The sequence below is a fragment of the Rhincodon typus genome, chromosome 4 (genome assembly GCF_021869965.1).
Source record: "Rhincodon typus isolate 14 chromosome 4, sRhiTyp1.1, whole genome shotgun sequence".
Classification (NCBI taxonomy): domain Eukaryota; kingdom Metazoa; phylum Chordata; class Chondrichthyes; order Orectolobiformes; family Rhincodontidae; genus Rhincodon; species Rhincodon typus.
The window spans coordinates 98,820,275-98,841,269 of record NC_063335.1 but is presented as its reverse complement, the minus strand read 5'-3'; the positions used below and the strand labels follow the sequence as shown (position 1 = coordinate 98,841,269).

Genomic DNA, 20,995 nt, shown 5'->3' with positions numbered 1-20,995 from the left:
CGAAAGAGTCGGCATAGATCTGTTGAAAGGAATAGATAACACAGTGTGGAGCCAGAGGAACACAGCAGGCCAGGCAGCATCAGAGGAGCAGGAAAGCTGACGTTTCGGGTCTGGACCATTCTTCGGAAATGGGGGAGGGGAAGGGGGCTCCAAAATAAATAGAGAGGGGGGAGGTGGTGATAGAAGATGGATGGAGGAGCAGATAGGTGGAGAGAAGACAGACAGGCCAAGGAGGCAGGGACGAAATGGGCTGGTCTTGGGTTGAAGTCAGGGTGTGGAGATTTTGAAGCTTGTGAAGCCCACATTGAGACCATTGGGCTGCAGGGTTCCCAAGCAGAATATGAGTGTTGTGAATAGGTCTGGGTGCCATACTTTAGGAAGGATGTGACCACATTGGACGGAGTGCAGAAGAGATTCATGAGAATGGTTTAAAGGCTGACACCCTTCAGTGAAAAGAAAAGATTGGAGAAATTGCAACTGTTTTCCTTGGGGAGGAGAAGGCTAAGAGGAAGTTTGATCGTGGTTTGCAAACCCATGAAAGATCTGGACAGAGTGGATTGGGCAAAATTGTTGTCAACTGTAAATAGATGGAGAAGCAGAAGGCACAGTTTTAAACTGATTTGCAAAAGAGGCAAATGTGAGGTGAGTCAGAAAAAATTTCCGCACTGTAAATTGTTAGGGTCCAGAATGCATTGCCTGAAAGTGTGGAGGAAGCAGGTTCAGTTGGAGCATTCGGTAAGGAATTGGATAAGTATTATGATGTGTAGGGTTATGGAGAAAAGGCAAGAGATTGGCACAAAGTAAAAATAATCAGAGAGCTGGTCCGAGCATAATGAGCTGAATGGCCTCCTTCAGCAGCATAATTCTGTGACTTTGTTTTCATTTAAATTTAATTTTAATCCAACAAACTCTCATCTCTCCCCCACACCTCATTCCCTCTGTCCCATGAATTTGCACAGGACGTCATATTGAATCCTGGAAAATAGATGCCAGGATTTTGAATCAACACAGAATGGATGTTAAAACTGAAGGAATAGTCTCAGGCAGAGTGCTAAGCTTGGCATCTGCCTAAAAACTAGCCATGTTCTCCTGCTGTTAAGCAATGGAGTCAAAGAGATCTACAGCACAGAAAAAGGGCAGATGAAATAACACTGAGTGAAAGTAGGAGGCACTAGCATAGGCTTCATCAAAGAGGTTCTGAGGAGCATCATGAAGGACATGAAGAGAAGTAAATAACCAATGCTTCCCCACCTCTCCTTTGTACAATAGCTTACTCACGCTCTCCTGATGTATGTGTGGGTGAATGGAATTCAGGAGCTGTGTTGGAGTTGGAGAGATATTTGATTGAAAAGGGAGTAGGAGACAGACTGGAGACGGGAGTTAGGATCACAATGAGCTCTTGACTGAATCAAATGGCTGAACAAACTCGAGGGACTGAGTGAATTATTCTTGCTCCTAGTTTCTGGTGTTCTTGCAGCATTCTCAGATATAAAGAGGAGGTGGAGAATATTGGAGAAAGCAGAATGCAAAGAGGGAAAGCAAAGTTACTGACAAAGAAAAATCAGAGAAGGAGACTTGGAATTTACATTAGAATATTTTTGTGTCAACTCCTGCAATTGTAGTAGTATAAACATCGTCCTGAGCTAATGACCACATTAGCAATGCAACTGTTTGCCCTGTATATTTCTAAATGGATTTTCTCACACGCTGCACTTACTGAACAACTGGTAAAAAAGACATGGAATTTCCACATGCACTCTCTCAATCTCCTGCTTTATCTTTAGTGGTGGATGAACATAAGCACTGAAAGTGAGGTGGGACATTGAAAGTACAAAGTATCACGCAGCAAATAGTGACTGGGAAATAGGTTGTGGGCCGGTCGACATGAAAGTGAATTCTGTTGGAAATGAGCTGGAGCATGGGAGAAATTGACCCTGCTCTCAGTGACGCAGACTATGATATGTGGGTGCACACATTTGTCTCTGTCCGGACTTACGCGTGAAGATTGGCCACCAGGACCAGATACCAGAGGGTGGCCAGTGCCGATGGAACCTTATCCAAACATAAGTCAGGAGGAAAAGGAAAGTAGGCAGGCCGGCAATTAAACACCTGGTGTGAAAATAATAAAACCTATGGGCTCTTATCATACATCAGTCTGTGATGAATTAGCAATGTCAGCAGCTGATATTCCTCATAAACAGGACCTAACACCTCGTAAATTAAAACCCATAGGAGGCCAATATTTCAGTCAAAGCTGCTCCAGTTTGAGAGTACAGACAAAATGCACTAGAGGGAGCTGTTACCTCACAAATGAATAGGTTGGTGGAAAACAGCTGATTCTGTCTTTCATTGTCTTGGTGTTTCCTTTAGTAGTCGAAAATTAGACTGAGTTTGCTCACTATAATGCTGAATCCCTAATCTTTTTGTGAACATGAAACTGCTCGGGTTCATTGGTTATGCTGGAAACTCGTGTGGTCAGACATCAACTAGTTGAACTCAGTTGGGAATAGTTTGAAATTAAAGAGGGGCTGGGCTTGTGTTGGGGGGATCCACTTGCTCGTTAATGGTTGTACAGGTTCCACATCAATTGTCACATCTTCACTCATCTCTCCTGCATGTCAGCTCTGTGCAGTATAGTCTCATCCTCTCATTTGCCATGGCAAACATCCTTTAAAATTCTGGATGCACTACCAATCAAAAGCCACTTGGGGGAGATCACGTTCTACCGCTTTGTTGTGAGGAACATTGAGGATCGAGTAGGATATCGAGCACAATATATGGTATATAGTGCTTTTATTGCCTATTCCTAGTAGGCCTTGAGGTGGAGGTGGTGAGCATTCTGCTTGAAATGCTGCAGCCCATATCGTGAAAGTGCTCCCAGAGGGTAAAGTGATTTAGTTTTCATCCAGTGATGATAAAAAGACTGTGACGTATTAGAAATAGTAAGAACTACTGATGCTGGAGTCTGAGATAACAAGGTGTGGAGCTGGAGGGGCACCGCAGGCCAGGCAGCATCAGAGGAGCAGGAAAGCTGATGTTTCCACCCGAAACGTCAACTTTCCTGCTCCTGTGACGTATTATCCGTGCCAGGATGGTGAGTGACCCAGAAAGGAAAGTGGAGATGTTCCAGTGCACCATCTCCTGTTGCCCTAGATGGTCAAGGTGCAGTTGCATTAGACCAGCATCCTGCTGTTCCAATGTGACCAGTTATGAAACTGAATTGAGAAAGTCTGTTCCTTGGTGAGCTGGCACCAGAATAAAGGCCATGCTGTTGTAATATGAAAACCAATTCATCACTGTCAGTCAGGGAAAGCAAACCTTCCCCGGCCCAAGGGTTTGATGCTTTGTGGCAAGCCACTTGTAGAATAATCCTATAAAAGAAAGCTCAAAATAACCAACTCAAGGCATAGACAACAAATGGAACATCAAAAGGGGAAAAATAATCAGCCATTGCCTGATGGTGGAAATAAACATTGCTTTAAACCATTATCTAAACCTGACGATTGTAAAAGATGTTTTAGAGCTGATCCTGATTAACCTTGTGTTGTACTATTTTATGATTTTTGGAGAACAGTAAATATCTTGTATGGAATGATTTAGATTTTATTGTCATGTGTATTGAAGTACAGAAATACAGTGAAAAGTGTAGAATGCCACCACTCATGGTGCCATCTTAACTACAAAGGTACCTAGGTACAAAGTAGTAAAAGAAACAGAGTTTAAAAAAAATTAAACCTTTCTTCATAGAATAAGTAGAAACATAAGGAAATAAGATAATAGTTAACATTAAAGTCCTTTTTAGTATAAACTAGAAAAATAAAGGAATAAAGTTAAAAGTTCAACAGTCTTTGGTACCTCCAGTTAGCTCGCTGTCTGGGAAGGCCCAGCTGCCTGTTCTCGACACAGCAACCACAGATACCAGGGACCACCCAGAGCACTCGCTCATCCTGCAGCTGCTGCTAAAGCTGCCTTCTCCCCGAACACCCCCTCCCCCCTGAAGGAGGGCTGTTGGACCATTCACCTCGTCCTGCTTGTATACCAGGCCTTGCATTACCCTGTCTGGCTGCAGTGACTAACTTTGCCCTCATTTGCACATCCCATCAGGTCCAGTCATTCAGATGAGCCATTTTTATCCTGGTTGGCCTTCCCAAGTGAATGAAAGAGGTCCAATGGCCGTTTGCGAAGCAGAACAGGATAACTTTCTTGTGCTTAAACGAAGAACTGCGGGTAGTTTTCTGGTGCTATTGACGAAGTATGCAAACCCATTTGGCAAAGTGATGGAAGTTACAATGTGAGATTAAAAGTCGCATTGAAGGTTAGGAGAGACAGCACGAGAAAGAAAAAGAAAGATGGGACGTGACTAACAGGGAATGTAATAAGCTCTAAATTAGGTTTGTAGTGCAGATATGTAAACATAAAATAATGTTAGTGAGCTGCAGACACAGTTCGCCACACATAAGTACCATGGTGTAGCCATAGTGGAGACCGAACACAAGAAAAAGGGAAAGGCAGTGTATTGAATGTTCTTGGTACAAAGTGTTCAGGAAGAATATGGAAGGAAGGAACCTGGTGGTGGAGGGAGTGGTGGCAATGTTGATTAAGGAGAGTGTTGCAGTGCTGGAGAAAGAAAATATCCTGGCGAGTTGAAGGACATGATCTATTTGGTTAAAGTCAAGAGCCGTTTGACATGCCATTATACTGCTGGGTCTATTCTACATGGCAGCAACTAATGGGATAGATACTGAGGAGAAAATTTTGCAAGATAATTACAGAGGAGTAGGAAAAAAAATGACAGAAAATGGGAGACTAATTATTCTCATTTTGAATGGCATAGTAATATATTAATCACAGAGGGGAGGAGGATTTCTATTGTGCGTTCAGATTATTTCCATTCCAGGAATGAAAGACACAGGAATGTGATAGGAAAATTCAATCAAGTGTCAGTCGAGAATATTTAGGGCTGGAAAAATGTCCATTTTGTCGAGGTTAGTGAAAGGTTTCTCGCTGCAAGGCCTGGTGTGTTCTCTCAAGTGGCCATCCCAAACTCACCTTATTAACTAGGTAATGAGGCATCTCCCATCGATGAAACCCCTCACATCCTTAGCCACATCCAATTTATAACTCTGTCTAAATCACTGCTGCTCTTTCCCAAATGCACAGTGTAGCTCAGATTTTTATCATTGCTCAATGTGGTTCCACCTGATCCAGAGAAGACTTCATATGATTTAAAACACTCGCCTTTATTCACCAACACTAAAACAAGCAGCAATCAAACCAATGGAAGGTGCATTTGCCTCTCAGAAACTAACTGCTCACTTGCCAAGCAGTTTTACAGTCAATGGAAGATTGGCAGCACCGTGTCTCAGTGGTTAGCACTGCTGCCTCACAGCGCCGGGTTTGATTCCATCCTTGGGTGACTATCTGTGTGGAGTTTGCACATTCTCCCCGTGTCTGCGTGGGTTTCCTCCCACAGTCCAAAGATGTGCAGGCTAGATGGATTGGCTATGCTAAATTGCCCATAGTGTCCAGGGATGTGTAGATTAGGTGGGTTATACGGGGATGGATCTGGGTGGGATGCTCAGAGGGTCAGTGTGGATTTGTTGGGCCAAAGGCCCTGTTTCCACACTGTAGGGATTCTATGATGATTCTATGATCAATACACCCAGCTTACATATACTGGAACAGGTTTTTAATTAAGTCCTGTCTGGTTTGCAGCTTCTGACACTGTTGCATTCTGTCATGCAAATGAAATATTCCTTCTGCTTGTGGTCCTCATCCTCCCTCTCAGAAGCAAGCTGCTGCCCTCCCACCTCATCAGTTCCATCACACCCCCACACTGCCTCGATGCAGCACATTACTGGAATGTACCGCAAAAAGAAACACCCACCTCATGACAATCAGACTATTGAACCTCAACTTCAGGAGGCCTGTTGTGTGCTCCACCATAGCCCAGCTTAAGGGATGGGCTGCGTTGTATCTATGCTCAGCCTCAATCAAGGTGGGAGTGGGGGGGGGGAGGGTCGAATGGAGTCATCAGTCACGACAATACAGGGTAGCCCTTGTCTCCCAGTAACCTCCCTTGTGAGGCAGCTGGCATCTCAATTACAGCCAGAACATGAGAGGCATAAGGCAGTTCTCGGGGTACGACATGCAAAAGTTTAAGAAGTGGTACCAGTGATCACAGATAACCTGCATATCAGCTGCATTACGGTATGGTCCTTCCATCGTGACCTGTATGCAGTTTATTGCACCCTGCACCTGGAGAAAGCCACTCTGTTGTTAAGCTGTACTGCCCGAGCTGACCTCATCACAGAGAAACCTGATGGAAAAGTGTGATCTGGCAGAAACAGTATTGGAAACAACCTCAGTGCAACTGCAGCTTTAGAATCTCATGTTGTCCCACGCACAGCCAGCTATGCCTCATGTATTTTAAATTTCCTCACTGCACTGTCCTTCTCCACTCAGCATCGCAGGATTTTGCCTGCAACCTGCAACATTGAATCCCCTCCCCACTTCTCCACTCCAAGATAGTCCTGCGATGACCAACCACCCCCTTCCCAGGACTGACCATGGCTCACCCGCTGACAAACCTCGATGGACAAGCCTTGATGTAAACTGAACAGACCTCTCTACAGGCTGCATCCAGATTCTCAACTGATGATCAGTGAATCCCCTGACTGCTTGCACTGACCTGCCGTTCGGACCGTGGTCTTGTCTCCAGACTGTGTGGTAAGCTAAGCCCTGACCTGATGGTCTTGAGTGGATGACTGCCCATGCTGAAGAGCCTGGACTGTGAGCGAACAGTACCTTTGACTGACTGTATTGTCTGATTCCCCCACTGATGGCAGGCCCAGTTGAATTTGTTTTATTCACTCATGGGATGTGAGTCTCATGCCTGGGCCAGCATCTGGTGCCTGTCCCGAGCAGCCTTTGAGAAGGAGCTGATGAGGCACCTTCCTGAACCACTGCAGTCCATTCTCCTGGAGGTAGATTCCAGGATTTTGACCCAGCAATAGCGAAGGAATGCAATATATTTCCAAGTCAGAATGGTGACTGGCTTGGAGGTGGTGGTGTTCCCATGCATGTGCTGCGCTTGCCCTTCTAGATGAAAGTGGTCGTGGGTTTGGAAGATCTGCCTTTGGCAAATTTCTGCAGTGCATCTTGTAGATAGTACACACTACTGCTACTGAGTGTCGGTGGTGGAGGGAGTGGATGCTTGTGGATGTAGTGCCAATCAAATGGGCTGCTTTATCCTGGATGATGCCAAGCTTCATGAGTGTTTTTGGAGCTGCACCCATCCGGGTAAGTGGGGTGTATTCCATCACACTCCCGACCTGTGCATTGTAAATGGTGGACAGGATTTCGGAATTTAGGGAAGGTGATGGCCTAGTGGTATTATCGCTGGACTGTTAATCCAGAGACCCAGATAATATTCTGGGGACCCAGGTTCGAATCCCGCCATGGCAGATGGTGGAATTTGAATTCAATAAATATCTGGAATTAAGAATCTAATGATGACCATGAATCCATTGTCGATAGTCGGAAAAACCCATCTGGTTCACTAATGTCCTTTCGGGAAGGAAACTGATGGCCTTACCTAGTCTGGTCTACATGCGACTCCAGACCCACAGCAATGTGGTTGACACTTAAACTACCCTCTGGGAAATTAGGGATGGGCAGTAAATGCTGCCTAACCAGTGACAAATAAAGTAAAAACAAAAGGTGAGCTACTTGTTGCACTGTTCGTAATAGTGCATTTATATGGCGAATCCAGCTGAGTTTCTGCTCAATGGTAACCCCCAGGATGTTGATAGTGGGGCATTCAATGATGGTAATGCCATTAAATTTCAAGGAGCAGTAGTTAAATTATGTGTTATTGGAGATGGTGACTTCCAGGCATTTGTGTTGACTGAGAAACGACTATCCTTCAACTTTGCAACGTGCCCACAGATTTTAAGCATATGCAGCGTGTTCACCATGTAGGCTGTTGCCACGTGCTGTAGGTGTGAGATTAACTTAGCACAATGTCAGACCACAATGTTTCCACCATCTTTACTGTTGACCCACTGGGATGTTCCTGTCAGGAATTCATGTCAACTAGTTACTATCCAGCAGGAGGGAGAATGGGGCCCTGCACATAAATGAGGCCAGATTATGTAGAAATAAGAAAGCTAAAGAGAGAGAATCCCTCATCAATAGGTCTGTTACCACTCACAAATTAGCATCTCACCTTGATGTCCAGAACCTGGTTGGAAAATATAACTTTTTTGGTCTCAGTCAAAAAGCATGTCACTCAACATTTCCCCCAATATTTCCAAATTTCTCACCATAGCCCTTTCAGGTCTGGAAAGATTCTTCCCTTGAGGAATAATGATTTTAGAACCTTAATCTACAGGTTATTTATTATAAAAGGCACTGAACAATTTAGAGTTAAAATACTTAATTGCAAGAGAGCCATTTTCTCTGAGATGGGTAACATAAAACAAAGAGCTGGAGAGCTGAAACAAAGGCAGAAAACGCTGGAGAAACTTTAGCAGGTCTGGAAGCAGCTGTGGGAAGAAAGTAGAGCTAATGTTTCGAGTCTGGTGACTCTTCATCAGAACCTGTTTTCATCGAAACATCTCTGAGGTGAGAACAGATCTGACTTTGGCAAATTGGAATCAAAGACTGACAGGCAAAACCATCAATCAGCAAAGGTCTGTCTTTAAAGAGGAGGTGATTCAGGTTTTGTTGAGGTCTATCCTTGGAAGGGGTATGGTATTGTAGACAAAACCAGAGCTGAGGAATGGCAAGAACAATTGAGAGGAAGATGAAACAGAAATGGAGAGACTGATAATACAAATGAGAACCAGCCTGAAGAAAATGAGAGGCAAAGAGGGAGTGTGAGAAGTAACTAACATAAAAGGAATCCAAAAGTCTTCTATCAATAACTAAATACTAAAAGAGTAATAAAAGGAGGGGCTAATTAAGGACCAACAAAAGGGACATATGCAATGAGGCAGAGACATGGATGATTGAATGATTTATTGTAACATGCACCAAACTACAGTGAAAAGCTTTGTTTATGAGCAGTACAGGAAGATCACAATAAGCAATGATGTACAGATCAATAAGACCATAGACAGAGGCATACAGGCGAGATCAATGTTAGCAAGATCAGCAATATTTGAGGGTAGAGAGATGATTCATCAGTCTAATAACAGCCGGGAAGAAACTGTTCCTGAATCTGCTGGTGTGCATGTTCAGGCTTCTGTATCTTCTTCCTGACAGAAGAGGTTGTAGGATATCATTACCAGGGTGCAATGGGTCTTTGATGATGTTGGCCACCTTTCTGCGGCAGCGAGCTGTGTAAATAGAATCCATGAATGGAAGGTTCACTATCATGATGGTTTGGGCTGTGCACCAACTTCTATAGTTTCTTAGGTGGTAAATGAGTACTTTGCATTTATCTTTACAGAAGATGTAGATACTCTCACAATCATGGTAATAGAGAACGTGGCTGAGATACTCAGTGTACCAAAACTTGATAAGGAGAGGCATTAGAAAGGCTGACTGTAGTCAAAGTTGATAATGGATAAATAATAATTGATAGGTCCGTTGGACTGATTCCTGGGATGGCAGACTTGTCAAATATGGAGAGATTGGGATGATTGGGCCTGTATTCACTGGGCTTTAGAAGGATGAGAGGGGACCTCATTGAAATGAATTGTATTCTAGGTGAGACAGACTGGATGCAGGGATGATGTTTCCCTTGGTTAGCGAGTCTAGAACAAAGGGTCACAGTTTCAGGATATACAGTAGGCCATTTCAGACCAAATGAAGAGAAATGTCTTCACTCAGAGGACAGTGAACCTGTGTCATTCTCAATCACAGAAGATGGTGGAAACTGTGTCTCTTAATATATTTAAGAAAGAAATAGGTTTCTCGAAGCTAAAGGTGCCAAGAATTATAGGAGGGGCACAGGATTTTGTTGTTGTAATAGTGGATCAGCCATGATCTTGTTGAATAGTGGAGGAAGATCAATGAGCCAAAGGACCTGCACCTGGTCCTGTTATCTATGCTTTTATGTTACCAGGATAAGACACAATGCACTCAAAGATACCAAAAGAAATAGGGTTGTATGAAATGGCGAAGGTACTAACTATAGCCTTCCAATGTTTATTTGATTGCAAGAGCACTGGAGAACATTGTGTCATGTTCTAGGCTTTAGGAACAATGTGAAGGCATTAGAGAACGTGCACAGAAGATTCACAAGAACGGTTCTATGGATGAGGAACTTTATTTACTTGACTAGTTTGGAGAAGCGGGACTATTCTCCTAATGTGAGGAAAAGATTTGATCGAGGTGTTCAAAATCATGAGGAGTCTGGACTGAGTGAACAGGGAGAAACTGTTTCTGTTGGCGGGAGGATTGAGAACCAGAGAGAACTGATTGATGGCAATTAGTAAAAGAAGCAATGGCAACAAGAGGAAAACATTTTCATTCGGTGAGTGGGGATCCAGAGGGATATTTCTGAGAGGGTTTTCAAAAGGAAACTGGATAGGCACCTGAAGTGATAAAATATTTCAGGACAACAAGGAATTGACAGGGTGTGAAGGAAGGTTAGGTGAGGTTATAGTTGTGTGAGTTTGTCTTGCAGGCAGCTAGCATGGACTCAGCTGAATGGGCTCCGGTGCTGTAATCATTCTATGGTTCAATCACGACACTTCATAATTACTTTGTTGTTTTGAGACAGTCTGAAAGCTGGTGCATAATTACAAATTCTTTACATTGCTATATCTGTTTTTCAAATGAACCCAAAATCTTGTCCTCATCAGCTTTCCCTGGCAATCTGCTCGAGCTGTTCAGCATTCTTCTGTGTCAAGAAATGGAGATAATAGGTTGTGGAGATGTCGGTAAATCATCCTGTCTCTAAATATATGGAGCTTCAATTTATTCTTGTCGAATCAGACAGGACTACATACATGTATAGTAGATGAAAAGCAATTTAATCTTGATTTACAACGAACATCAAGTATATCAGCAAGACAACATCATAAACTGTAGCAGCAAGTCACTATAAGGCAGTGTTAGTGATCAAGATACAATTGTTATCTCTGTCCTAGAAGCTAGACCAACTGAGTTTCCTTTCGGGAAATAATTCACCACGACTTTCCTTTTCCTTAATGTCCTTTCCCATCACTTGCACAAAAGCTCTGGTCATAGCTCTTCACTGCTACCCAATCTTAACACGCACTTAATCTGAGCCCTTTGCAGAATTAGCAGTCTGACTATTTGGTCTCAGTAATCTATTCCAACAAGTTTCATCTCCTTATCCACTTAATACACACAGTCAGACTTACGGAAGAGCCTGAACACTGATCAAAGTATTATAGCTTAGAGCTACACTCAGGCATTTCTCAAATAAAAAGTACTGTTTTCCACGGTTATAACGCACTCAGTAACTTTACTTGATATAAAACTCAAAGTATTACCCAGCAGGCTTCATCTCTGTCAATTCTGTAGCATGATCTATGTTACTGCCTGGATTAACTCTTTCCATTCTGATCTGTGCCATTCACAGAATCAGAGATGTTATGGAGCAGAAGGAGGCCATTCAGCTCTAAACATCTGCATCAGCCTTTGAAATAATCTTCATTACCTAGTGGCAACCTCCAACTTTTCCTCCGTACCCTTCCACATTATTTTTATCCAAGTAATCGTTCATTGTCCCCTTGAATGTCTCAACTGAACCTGCCTCCACCACAGTTCCAGGCAACACATTCCAGACCCCAACTACTCACTGGATGGAAAAAAAATTTCCTCATGTTCAACTTCATACTCACTTCATAAAGAGCACAGGATTAACAACATAGGCAGCTTGTATTTACACTGATCTTTCAATGCAAAATGCCCTAAAGCACTTTACAGAGGAATTAGATAAAATTGGTTGCCAACTCAAAAAGAGATGTTCGAAGGAGTGACTTTTCTGGAAGGCCATAGGCAAGAAGAGATAGTTGGAGGAGATCACTGTGGAGCTAAAGGTATTTATGAGACAAGATGCACAAAAGGATTTAATAAACAGGAGAAACACAGCAACAGGTAGCTTTCATATAATAATTTAAGAATGTAAATAAATTCAGTAGATTGTATTGTCTTTTGTTGGGAGAAAAGTCCAGCATTAAATGAAACACAGTTTTCTGGTAAACAACCCTACATACAATTATTACCATGGTCGAATTTACAGCTTAGACTGTCTGTAGCATGGGAGAGAGTGAGTAGGAAGGAGATGCAATGTACCTTTGAATTTTGCTATTTATTTTATTGCTGTGCAAAATGTGAATGAATAATAGTTTATAAGGAACAGAGGCAAAGTGAAAAGTAGAAAAGAAAATGGTGTCAAGTTTACATTCCTGAATGTAGGTACAATCTGTTCAAAATGAGATGGATAGTAATCTTTGTGCTCTGATTCATTTTTCTGTGTCACATCAGCTTTTGCTTTATTTTGAATATATTTCACTGCAGAGTGACACCTTTGCTGATTTTGATGCAATGACTGATCGACTCTTGGATGAAATTATCCAACATATCCATCTCTACAGTCTGACAATATCCAGAATAAGGTAAATGTACACAATTCTTACTTTGTGCAATGTTTCCCACTGAGAAAACAAAACCGCATGTATGTAACTAAACAGTCAAAATCATTTAAATTACATATTTAAACAAAAATAATGTTTAGACATAGCTTGTAATAAAGCCAATCCATATTACATATTCAGCAGGATGATTCTATTTTTAAATGTAGCTAAGTAATGTTCTCAGTGCATCTTCCTTTTATTTATTGGTACATCTGTAGGAACATCAAAATGAGACTTAACGTTTTGAAGATAAACAAAGTTTTGCTTTTCTTTAGGATAAAGCAAAAAAAAGGCACATGTTCTTAACATAATGAAGTGTCAAGAGAATCAGAGATCTTGGATGGAGTTTTATAATGCTGGATACTGATATGAGCTGGGTCAAACTCTGTGGTTTACAGCAGGAGAGGCCTGGCGAAAATTGGGCCTGGAACCTCATTTAAATTGGACTGATAAAGCAGAGATACTTGCAGGATGACCCTAACGTGCTTACTGGCAATGGAGATTCAGATTCCAAGCCACTGGTCAAGTACCCAAGATAGCGTCTGGGAGAGGAGAATTCTGCAATCAGAAAAGGGAGTGTCGAAATCATGGATGGAGGGAGGGAGAAAGCAAGTGAGAGGAAGATGAGCTTGAATGAGAAGGGAGCAACTAGGACGGAGGAGGGGCAAATGGAAGGTAGTCACCAAGCATCCTACTGCATCCAGCACTCATTCAGTTTTCTTTTAAGTGAATACTGCTTGCACCACACATCGATATGTTATCCTGAATGCAACTGGGGACAGGAACATAGAACACAGAACAGTACAGCACAGTACAGGCCCTTCGGTCCACGATGTGGTCCCAACCTATGATCCTACTCTAAGATCAAACTACCCTGCATATCCTACATTTTACTATCATCCATATGCCTATCCAAGAGTCACTTCAATGTCCCTAAACTTGTAAAATCTCTAGCAGCTATGTACATTACAAAATGTGATGTCAAAAAAAAAATTCATCTGAATAAAATGTTCAGCTATATCCTAAATAAGATGATACAAAGACCTTGCTGTTACGGCCCAAGAAAAGGAACAACAAAAATTGTTACGGTATTAAACTGTTCTGTAAAATCTTTCCTGGAGAACTGGGTGCTTTGTTCAAGCTTTCAAATGTGCAAACGGATGCAAGCCCATCATATGAGATCAAAGCTTCCTTATGCTGTTGCCTGCAAGTATGCTGTGAAAATTTGAGCATGGACAGTTTTAATCTAGGCCTTATTTGGTGGTCTCCATCAAATAGGTGAGAGGTTCTATCATTTTGGAAGTGGTGTCACTCCGCTAATCTCCTGAAGTTGGGCGTTCTGACATGTTAGAATAGAGTACAAACAGTTTACTTTGCACATAAAAGTGACAGCTCAGAATATCTGCAAGAGAAATAATGCATGATGATTTACGGAAGGTTTTCAATTAAACGGGGCAAGTATTTCTTCTGACCCAGCCCCTCCTACACTTTGGCTGCAGTTCAGGGTGTATACTGAGTTCGTTACAAACCAGTTAAGCAATCCACCAGTTGCACCTTTGCCAGGCTCCAGTGCAATCTACATTCCAATGCAACAATAGTGTTAGTAAAGTTTTTTGCCTCAATTCTGTGCGATATAAGGCAGTTTATCCAGCAGTAATGATGGCACAATCAGCGATTGGGATCTTTGTCTCTGCTTTGAAATTATTATGTCTGTGATATGAGCGCTGTTGGATCAACTGTTCCTATTTTTTAAAAAAGACCTCCCCTGCTACCCCATCCAACTACATGTTTTCTTCCTCCCTCCTGCCCATCTAGAATAGGCCAACACTTAGAATGCAACAGCGAGCCGACATTCTACTCTCTCATTACCTAAGCTGGGCGGTATTGCCTGAGGAAAAGTGTTCTTAAACCTAAGGATTGCTTCTCCTCTTCATGAACGCAAAGTTTGGGCAAACAAAATAGTGAAAAGTTAAGAAATAAGTGCACTGATCTGCAGCAGCTATGCTTTGTTGGACAAAGCAATATATAAAAAAAAGAAATTAACTGCACTAATGCCTTTGGGAAGAATTGCCATCAAATTGTAGTGAGCCACCATGTCCTTCATCATAAAGTGATAGCTCATAAAAATCATTTCGCGTTGCAGATTGTCTAAAATGCTCTCCCCACAAAATGTTTGCCTCGATTTACAGACCATTCCCTGCAGATCCTCCATGTCTCTCTAGAGACAATACCAGGCGGACATAATAGATTGTATCCAATTCACTCGGCAAATGATACACTCTCTGTAATTGTTGAGTGCGGACCTGCTTGAAAAGAAAGGGTATAAGCTTTGAAACACACAAGTAATTATCTAGCTCCCAGCTGTAACTCATTTCTTCCTTTCCTCTCAGGAGAAGGAAAAGAACAAGTTTCAAAATGGGTTGTTTCTTTTTTTCACAACTGCAGAGTAATTGTCAGCAACTGCGTATTGCTAGGAGATTACACTGCACTCGTTCTTGCTGATTGTTGTCAATCGCAAGCCAGAGAACATCCTCAGTTTAAAATTACAAGAACGGGGAAGCGTACATTTTGTTCGGAGTGCTGCCTTCTTTTCAATTGGAAATCAATATAAACTATCCTTTCATACCTATACATAAAGGCTGAGAATTTCACGGGCATCATGCCCATTTTTCAGGAACTAATGCAGCCTGCAATATGGCATTCCAGATTCATTCAAAACCAGAAGTGGACTGACATTGCACACCATATTGGTATAAGTTAAATAATAGCCCCCCACCCCCTGCCCTCCATTAATCGTATTTCTGCATTTCTGGAAGTCTAACAAACGGTCTTACAGACTTGGGAAGGCCAATAGTTTGGTGTTTTTAAATTTATAAAAAAAAAAATGCTGAACATACAACTAAAGAAGTGGGATGGCCATTCCAGCTCAACGTTAAAATTATATCCATCATTCTCCTCAGCCACCCACTAGCAAATTGATTACCACTGCCAGCCTGTTTACTCAGCCTTTAATGGCCATTCCCTCATCATCGCCTCTCTTCAGTTTAACAGTCTTTCTGATGGCTGGCTTCAGTTTAAACCCTCTTTCTAGGTAAGTTCCCCAGCAGCTCTCCGTAACTCACTTGTTTCTTTTAAATGAACCCTGGGGCCCAGTATTGGGTTTACCTTGAAGCTATCCATTCAGCCACAAGGATTGTTCCTTATGCCCTTGTGCTCAGCTGCTGTCAAACTGTCTTGAAATATCTTGGTCACAGTTTCAAATTATAGACACACTGGTCTGGAATAACCCGAAAAACCCAATATGCGTACATTTCAAAATGCACAGCCGACCACTGTGTGACTTTGCCTGGGACTTTTGTTTTCTTTTTTATTCGGGAGTCAGATTTACAGTATATTTTGCAAGCATTGAAGTCTGTGAGGAGATCACGGGTATATGGTTGAGGTGCTTAGAAAGTAGAACTCAGTTCTCCAAAATAGCAGCCCAGCTCTCAAATTCGCACCACCTCCTCTGTCTAATTCATGCCCCTTCATGTCACCTTTGCCATTCCATAACCCATCAGTTTGCCTATATCATCCTGTGCTCCCTCAAATCTCCTAATTATTTTCTGCATAGCCTTTTACTCAGTATGTACAATATTTACAGTCCTTAGGACTTATGCTGGAAGATTGAGTATGAGAACAAGGGTGTATTGCGGTGCGGGAACAGGACACATGTGAGACCACATCTCGAGTATTGTGTGCAGTTTTGGTCTCCTTATCTGAGAAAAGATATACTTCCCATAGAGGGTGTGAAACAAAGGCTCATCGAACTGATTCGTGGAATGGTAGGCCAATTGTATGACCAGAGACTGGGAGGACTGGGCCTGTATTCAGTGGAGTTTAAACGACTGAGAAAGGATCTCATTGAAACATATAAAATTCTGACAGGACTGGACAGACTAGATGTAGGGGTAATGTTTCCCCTTGACAGCACTTTGTTTTAGATTGGTTCAATGATTTTAACAATCAGAATAATGATCTGACAAGTTGGTAATATCCAGAATTCAAAAACATATTCTGATTGATACTAGAAGGGAAAACAAAAAACCTTCCAATTTAAATGAAATCCTTTAGGGACCAATTAGTTTTGTAGACAAATAAGAGACCACATTAAAGTTATCTCCAGTATTCAGTCATTCTTAGATCAATAGACTATCTGTTGAACTGAAATAATTAGAAGCTTTTGAAATCCAACCAAGCATTCAAAATGGTTAAAAGTGCTATTTAAAAAAAGTTTCCAGCTACATTGCTTTAAATTAATATGATGTCAACAAAAATTGCAAACTTGCAACAAGTGTAAATAGTCTGTAAGAGCTTCTATAACTATGTGAAAAGAAAAAGATTAGTGAAGACAAATATAGACCCTTTACAGGCTGAAACAGGAGAGTTAATCATGGAGAACAAGGAAATGGCAAAGCAATTGAACAACTACATTCACAGAAGAAGACACAAATTATTCCTGATAAGTGCAGGGGAAGCAAGGATGTTTCGGAAAGGAGGAATTGAAAGAATTGGTTTTATTTTAAAATAATTACTGGAGAAAATAGTGGGCCTGAAGGCTGATCTATCCCCTGGGCCTCATAATGTACATGTCAGGATACTAAAGGAAACGGCCATGGAAATTGCGGATGTGTCATTTGTCGCCTTCCAAATTTTTGTAGATTCTAGAAAAATTCTGGCTAATTGGAAGATGGAAAATGGAACCACATTATTTAGAAAAGGAGAGAAGGAAGAAACTATGAATTACTGAGTGGTTAGTCTAATATCGGTAGTAGGGAAAATACTGGAGTCTGTTATAAAGTATGTCATATCAGGACAATTAGAAAATACTAACAGTATTACAGAAAACCAATGTGGAGTTATGAAATGCAAATCATGTTGGACAAACCAACAGGAGTTTATTTTGAGGGTGTACAGGCAGAGTAGATGTGGGAAAATCAGTGGATGTGGTGTATTAGGATTTTCAGAATGATTTTGATTAAATTCCAAGGTATAGTACACAATGGACCACATGGGATTGGTGGTAATATACTGGCAATGACTGAATTGGTTAGCAGACAGAAAACAAAGAAAAGGAGTAAATAGTTCATTTGGGAATAGGGTACTGAAGGGACCAGTGCTTGAGTCCCAGCTATTCACAATATATATCAACAATTTAATCGATGGAATATTTACAAGTTTACTCATGATATAAAAGTAAGTGTGAATAGTGAGGTGGGCGGAAAGAGGCTACAGTATAATTTCGACAAGTTAATTAAATGGGCTGATACATGGCAGATGTAGTGAGGCATGGATAAATGTGAAGTTGTTTGCTTCAGTAGAAAAAGCAGACTGGCAGAGTATTATTGAAATGGTGACAGATTGGGAAAAGTTGATGTACAAAGGAATCCGGGTGTCCACACACTAGTCATTGAAGGCAAGCAAGCAGTTTGGAAGGCAAATGGCATATTGACCTCCATTGCAGGAAGATTGAGTACAAGAACAAGGGTGTATTTCTGTGGCTGAATAGGGAATTAGTGAGACCACATCTCGAGTATTGCATGCAGTTTTGGTCTCCTTATCTGAGAAAAGATATACTTCCCATAGAGGGAGTGCAACAAAGGCTCATCGAACTGATTCATGGAATCGTATGACCAGAGACTGGGAGGACTGGGCCTGTATTCAGTGGAGTTTAGAAGACTGAGAAAGGATCTCATTAAAACATATCAAATTCTGACAGGGCTGGACAGACTAGGAGTAGAGGTAATGTTTCCCCTTGATAGGGGACCAGAACAACGAGTCACAGTCTCTGGATATGCCTTATGCCATTTTGGATTGAATGAGGAGCAAGTTTATAATTCAGATGGTAGCAAACCTGTGCAATTTTCTACCAGAAAAGGCTGTGAAGGTGAAATCACTGAATATATTTAATAAATAAGTAGACAACTAGAAACTAAAAGTGTGAAGAAATATGGCTTGAAGATGGAGAATCAGCGATGATCATACAGATGGCAGAACAGTCGTGATGTGCTGAATGGCTTACGTGTGTTCCTATGTTTAATGTTTCAATCTGTCCTGTTTTCATTTCAAAGCAAAGCAGAGTGCCTGTTAGTGGAAGGGAACAGGTGGAATATTGTTTTCCAACTTTCAAAGAGCAGAGCTTTTTATAACAGCCAATTTAATCACGTCATAAAACTTGGCCATGATATCGAGGTGCTGGTATTGGACTGAGGTGTAAAAATTTAGAAGTCACATGATACTAGGTTATAGTCCAACAGTTTTTTTTTGAAATCACAAGCTTTTGGAGCATTGCCCCTTTGTTAGGTGAAGTAAGAGGAAGACGCACAGGCACAGAATTTATAATCAGAGAGATCAAAAGACCATAAAAATGGTGTGAGTGGAATGTTGACAGGCTGAATAATAAGTCTCTGCAGGTGATCAAGAATGTCAGACAGTGTGAGTAAAGTGTTAACAACTGAATGAAAAGTGAAGAGATGACCTATAAGCTGATTAATTGAAGCAGAGAGATCATTTTTAAAAAAAAAAGGCGGTGTTAAGAGACAAATCAAATGATTGGAGTTACATGATAGGTGTAAGAGTCGAATGCTGAGGGTCAAAACAAAGTAACAAATAATCCAAGAACTCTACAAACTAATTAAGGTAGAGAGATCATAACAAGTTATCAAGGTGATGGTGTCGAAACAGGACAGTAAGCAAGATTTTACAAATACAGAACAATACGGTGGGGTTACATGTAGCGCGACATGAACCCAAGATCATGGTTGAGGCCATCTTTGCATTCACTTTCCATTCAGCTGTTAACACTTTACTCACACTGCCTGACACTCTTGATCACCTGCAGAGACTTTTATTATTCAGCCTGTCAACATTCCACTCACACCATTTGTATGGTCTTTTGATCTCTCTGATTTTAAATTCTGTGCCTGTATGTCTTCTCCTCTCTGCACCTGACATAGGAGCAGCACTACGAAAGCTTGTTCAGCTATAACCTGGTGTCATAAGACTTGGCAGCAGAGGCTGACAGGACCTCCTTCTTACCCTCGATCTCCTACACTTTCTCTAGTGTGAGACAACGCTTAGACAGTGATGGACTACAGAAGGGTCAACTTGCATTTGCAGGACAGATTCCTTTTGTGAATCATTCTGAATTAAAAACACATCTACCTTAGAATGCGGCACCTAATAGTTATAGTTAGACTTGCGTTTCAGCAATTTACAACTCTTCAGAATAATTCTCTAGTGGTCACAAACTCTCCGCGGGGATACATTTTTTTTAAGGCTTCTGAAACCAACAGCAGCATGAGAAGAATTCTTGAGAAGAAATACCATTTTCCTGTGGAACTCATAGTGATGACCCCAAATAAGCCCATCTTACAGAAATTGTGTGGGATGACAAAGGCAGAGGAAAATCGTTCTCCCAGTAAATGAAAAACTAAATTCAGCAATGTGGTTGACTCTGAACTGCCCTCTGGGCAATTAGGGGTGGGCAATAAATGCTGCCTAGCCTGCGACACCCTCATCCCCTTGATGAATAAAGGAAAAAAAAAGCTCAGAAAACTGTAGGAGATAGTAAGAACTGCTGATGCTGGAGTCAGAGATAACACAGTGTGGTGCTGGAGGAACACAGCAGGAAAGCTGACGTTTCGGGTTGGGACCCTTCTTCAGAAAAAAGGGTCCCGACCCAAAGCGTCAGCTTTCCTGCTCCTCTGATGCTGCCTGTCCTGCTGTGTTCCTCCAACTCCACACTGTGTTATCTCGGGAAACTGTAGCCCAGTATCCTCTGGCGGACCATATTCACTATATCTGAGCAGGTCAGAGCATGAGAAACCCCTTGCAAGTGCCAACATATGCCTGGTGTATGTATTCCACAGATACTGAAGTACTCAGTTGTGCCCACTGAATAAACTAAAGGAGGAGATAACCATTAAAACAATCACTAATTAAAAAATGTCTATGGGGAGTGGGCAGGAATGTGGAATTGTGGCCCAGATGAGATCTCAATGATCATAATTAATGACGGAGCATGCTCAAGAATTCTCATACGTTAGTAACATGCTTATGAAGGATGTTACTACTGATGGAGTTACCTGTACAGGTTTGAGTGGCTGGATTGCCTGCTCCTGTTCCTTGATCTTATGTTCTATCTGTATATATTAGGCATTTAATCGAAATTTAACAAAATAGACTTGTCCCTGATCTGGAAAGAAAGAAAACACCAGCTACTTATTATTCAAGTCCTTCTTTTATATTCATGAATTTTGTTGTTGTTTACCCTTTCCCTGTAGCTAATGATCCCTAACTTCAGGTCTTTTGTCTCTTGAACCGATTGATCTGTT

General features: G+C 41.6%; 1 protein-coding gene across 3 annotated transcripts in view; it reads left to right on the top strand.

The window, feature by feature from the left end:
• Window positions 1-20,995, top strand: part of fam135b (family with sequence similarity 135 member B) — a 350,061-nt gene that overhangs the window by 292,734 nt on the left and 36,332 nt on the right. For 2 of the 3 annotated variants that reach the window (XM_048596063.1, XM_048596062.1), the window contains one exon: window positions 12,505-12,602. In XM_048596063.1, the coding sequence (XP_048452020.1) occupies window positions 12,505-12,602 (98 nt within the window). Of the gene's footprint in view, window positions 1-12,504; window positions 12,603-12,895; window positions 13,007-20,995 lie in introns of those variants that run through there. The other variant, XM_048596064.1, reaches the window with a different exon arrangement.